The 4253-nt window shown below is 39.8% G+C and overlaps 1 protein-coding gene across 1 annotated transcript in view; it reads left to right on the top strand.

The window, feature by feature from the left end:
• The first annotated feature begins 1864 nt into the window (after positions 1-1864).
• The window catches only part of scoca (short coiled-coil protein a), an 8115-nt gene continuing 5726 nt past the window's right edge, over positions 1865-4253 (top strand). The window contains exon 1 of the mRNA XM_035660620.1: positions 1865-2093. Within this exon, the coding sequence (XP_035516513.1) occupies positions 2030-2093 (64 nt within the window). The 5' untranslated portion in view covers positions 1865-2029. The remainder of the gene's footprint in view (positions 2094-4253) is intronic.

Raw genomic sequence — 4253 nt, 5'->3', positions numbered from 1 at the left:
AATCGTTGTCAGACAATAGCTGATGTGTTCTGAGATTTCATTTCAGTCAGTGTGTTCCACCTCTGTTGCTCTCCACACAGACTGTTCAACTGCATGCAACCAGTGCCCACTCAAACGTGATTGGTCAATGCTACTCGGACTACAAGCGGAAACTGGAACGCTTCCGATGGCAAAATATTGGTTCCTTGCCTCCTGATTCTGCATTCATATGCAGATATCTGTTTATAGAGATTAGAGAGTAAGCAATGCCAAAATAGGCACGAGAGTCGGAACTGAGGACAGTGACGGAGGACGCTAAGAAGACACAAAAAGAGGTTGACTGAGCAAGAGCCCTCTGGACAAAAGCAGTAAATCTTGATCGGGACTTTAGCCACCAATGATGGCGAGCTGGCCTTCTTGCTGTTGGACTTGCGAGTAATATTAGCTGGCTTGCTATGTCTTGTATTGTAGCACTTGATGCTATTTTAGCAAAGTTGTCGACTCACTAGTTTTTGATCAGAATCAGAATCAGAATCAGAATTAGGTTTATTGCCAAGTAGGTTTTAGACCTATGAGAAATGTGTCCTTTGTATTAATATATTAATAATTAATAATTAAGATTGTAAGTGATGTAATGATAGAACAAGCGCACGTGTACAGGTATCCATATTTACGACAGCGGTTTATTAATGAATTTCACTCTCAAGCTGGGGGCGCCAAATCCCCCCAAATCCCAAATCTTAATGAGGCTTTAAAGACTGAAATGTTTTTTTTCCCAAATAACTGCAACATCATGCTGTCAGTATTGAGTTTATGTGATATGACAGGAAACTCTAAACTCAACTTAGATCCACTTACTGGTTGTTTCTGGAGATTTAAACCAGATCTCAGGGTTTTCCTTACAACATGGAGTTTGCTCAGTTATCACAGAAGTTCCAGATGTGGTGACAGTTGAACCGTTTCCATGACAACAGAGTGAAGACCACAAGATCTCGTTGAAAGCTCCAGAAAAGCAAGTAAATGGAGCTTGTTTCGGTTTGTTTGTTGTTGTTTGGTCAAACTTCTTTTTCCAAAAACAACACTGGACTTTTCCACTGCTGTAGGACTTTCTTATGGTACAGCTAAGGAGTTGTTTTTCCTACAGTTTTTATTACAGTGAAGATATGTAACCTAAATACCCATAAACATGTTTAAAAAAAATTTTACTTGCTAAAATATATTTGATAATCATGCTGTGTAATATCAGTGCTTTAGCTTTAACATAAAGCTGGAGACAGTGAAAACCTCTGGTCTTCTTTATTTCTGTATTTGTGTGTAATCTGCACCGTCACTGCAGGTTGCTCTCAGAAGGAACATGGAGTCTCTTGTCGCTGACCTGCAGTGTTCAACACTAACCACCAGAGTGCAGGCTGCTCCCACTGATCTAAAGAAACTGGTTTTCCATTCATGTCCTCTCCCGTCATTTTAGGTCAACACTGCAGTGAGGCATTGTCTAATTAGTGGGAAATAATGACTGATTCATACTGTAATGTGTGTTACAGCTCTGCAGTTATTTAGCAAAATAGATAAGAACAGAAGACAAAACAGAAAGATGGAAAATCTCACTGTATTTACAGGCCCTCATTAACACTCTTACTTTTCAGGTTAATGTGTGACCAAATGTGTGCTTCCACTCCTATGTGTGTGTGTGTGTGTGTGTGTGTGTATCTTTATGACTCCCTCTCACGTGAGCAGACTCAAACTTTGACCCCTGGGAAGACTGTCTCATGTTTTGGTCCAGTGGTTGCCATGGCGACCCATTCCCATGACACCTCTGTAACCTGAGCTGCCAGTCAGGTAGGGCAGGTAACCGTGACAATGTGAATGATTCAGGCAGCAGGTGTGTGTGTGTGGAGGCAGGGCCAAAGGACGAGAAGAGAGTAAGAGAAAATACGTTTAAACAAAGAAAGAGAGAAAGTGTCAAATGCTGGAAAGCTCAGACGTCAATGAATGACTGTGAGTTAAAAACAAAAAGGACACCAAGCTGGAGGAAGAAAAGGAGACTCAGGTCATGGAGGCGGAGGTGGATGAGGATGACGGAACGTTCACTAACATCTCTCTGGCAGACGACACAGGTAGAGTCTCAAGGGACTATTCAGGAATTGTTTTGATCTTTTTTTGTCAAAGTGAGACTGCTTCTGACCTTCATTTGCAGGACAGTTCCCTATTATCTGCAACTGAGGGACCAGTCAAAGTATTCTTAAGCATTCTTAACATGTTAGATGAGATCTGGGACTTTCCACATTTCTAAATCCCAATTTAAATTCTATATTATAGTTGTCTCATATAGCCTTACTCTTCAAAGATACATACTAAATGTGGAACATGCTCTTTCTCTTGTAAATGATAGTACATATGACAGACAGTAAGTATGTGACTGAACAAAGGGCAATGAGGCAGAAAAAAAAGTGCCTGTAAAACCAGAGTGGTTATGTTGGAGTGCTGTGATGAAAGGACTGAGGTGTGGTCCGACCAAAGCTGCAGAGTTTGTTTTTCCTATTCACTGCATATCTGACAGACATTTGTACACAGAGTTTGACTCAATTTGATTATTAGGATAAAAAGCATTTAACTAAACGTGAACAAATCACAACTTACCATGGGAAATGATCCCTTCCCAGTCTAAATCCTTACTTAATAAGTAGTAACAGCATCCAGTGTCTTACACAGCACGTACATACTCTTCCCTACTATCAGTTATCTATCAATCTGTGTGACTAACATCTCATACAATACAATGAAACAAGTTTGAATATGCACGATGAAGCGATGGTAAGGTGAGATCCCTTACATTAACTTTACAGTTGATAGTAAAATGGCCTGCAGCTGTTTAGCAGCCCTTTTATTGACGCTATATTTGACTGTTTATTTGTATAGGGACAAGTATGTAGCATAAACAAATGCTTAAGATAGGAAAATGGACAACCACACAACAAAACTGTTTAATCACACAAAACAATATAAATGATAATCAGTCTCAAAGATTGACAGGTTAGTAATCAGAGGAATGTTTAAAAACAGGAATGACAAGAATCATGACCATAGCAGGTCTCAACAATAAGGATTGCCCATGGCAAGTAAAATGCCACGTGAGGCTTGTAAATCTAGCAGTTCATTTGCCCAGTTAAGCAAGTGGTAAAAGAGAATTGAACAGATTGTTTTTTCTGGAGCTGATGACTGAAGTAGCTAAGGAGAAAGCTGCCTCACATTCTTCTCATCTGTTGAGAATTGCACATGCCCAGTATCGACTGGGCCCTCGCGAGAAAATGGCAGCAAAGTTTATGAGCCGAAGTGCAAGCGAGCTGTCAATTATCCTGGAAACAGTAGTTTAGTTGGGTGGCACAGTTTGCCGCATGTTTGAAAACAGGATCATTTTTCAAAGGCACATCAAGTTTCTGAAAAACGGCACTGGAGTGTCATAACAAGAGCTGGCAGCATCTCACTTACATGGCAGGTAAGAGGGCCTTTGTTGTTATTTGATTACCGCTAAAAAACTATTTGTATTGGGGCAAGCAAACATGGACTCAGGGCAAGTAAATTTCTGACCCATTTGTCCGACTGCGCAAGTGAAAAACCCATTACAGTTAAACCCTTCATAATCAATGTTTGGAGTCTGCAAAAAGATTCAGTAACATTGCAAGACTCGCCTAAGGTTGCTTACTTAAAGGTCCAGATTTAGTTGTATCTAGTGGTGTAGTTGACCCTCCTCTTCCAAGTACAAAGGTGAAACTACAGTGGCCACAAAATGTGAAAAAAAAAAAAATATATATATATATATTATATTTAGGTCATTATAAACCATCAATATTATATTCTATTTTTACCAATAAATCCTAAATGTTACACACTGGACCTTTAAGTGCTGCAAATGTACAATTATTCAAATGAGTGAGATGAGAATCTGGGGTCCCTGAGGGTTTGGGGCCATGGGGCAGCCAGGTTGGTAATCCAGCCTTGACCCCAGCAGCCAGATATGGACATATCTTGTTGAGGCCTGTTATATTGTTATAGCCATAAATTGTTGTTACTTCTCAAGATCCTTGAATCTGGACCTGCAACCCCTGGAGACAATACAACATATAAAAGGGTATTTTTGCAAATGTAAACTCTACAAGTTGACAAGTTTTGTCCTTCATTTAATAATCTAATGAACCCTTGTTACCTACACTAGACATTCACCCCACTAACCAGGCCATCACTGGGCTGTGCTTAAAATGTATTAATAATTAAAGACT

Source organism: Morone saxatilis, unplaced genomic scaffold, assembly GCF_004916995.1.
Source record: "Morone saxatilis isolate NCDOM2014 unplaced genomic scaffold, NCSU_SB_2.0 Contig17, whole genome shotgun sequence".
In the NCBI taxonomy this organism is placed as follows: domain Eukaryota; kingdom Metazoa; phylum Chordata; class Actinopteri; family Moronidae; genus Morone; species Morone saxatilis.
Note: the sequence above shows the minus strand (reverse complement) of the source record. Positions and strands in the feature narration are given on the sequence as shown.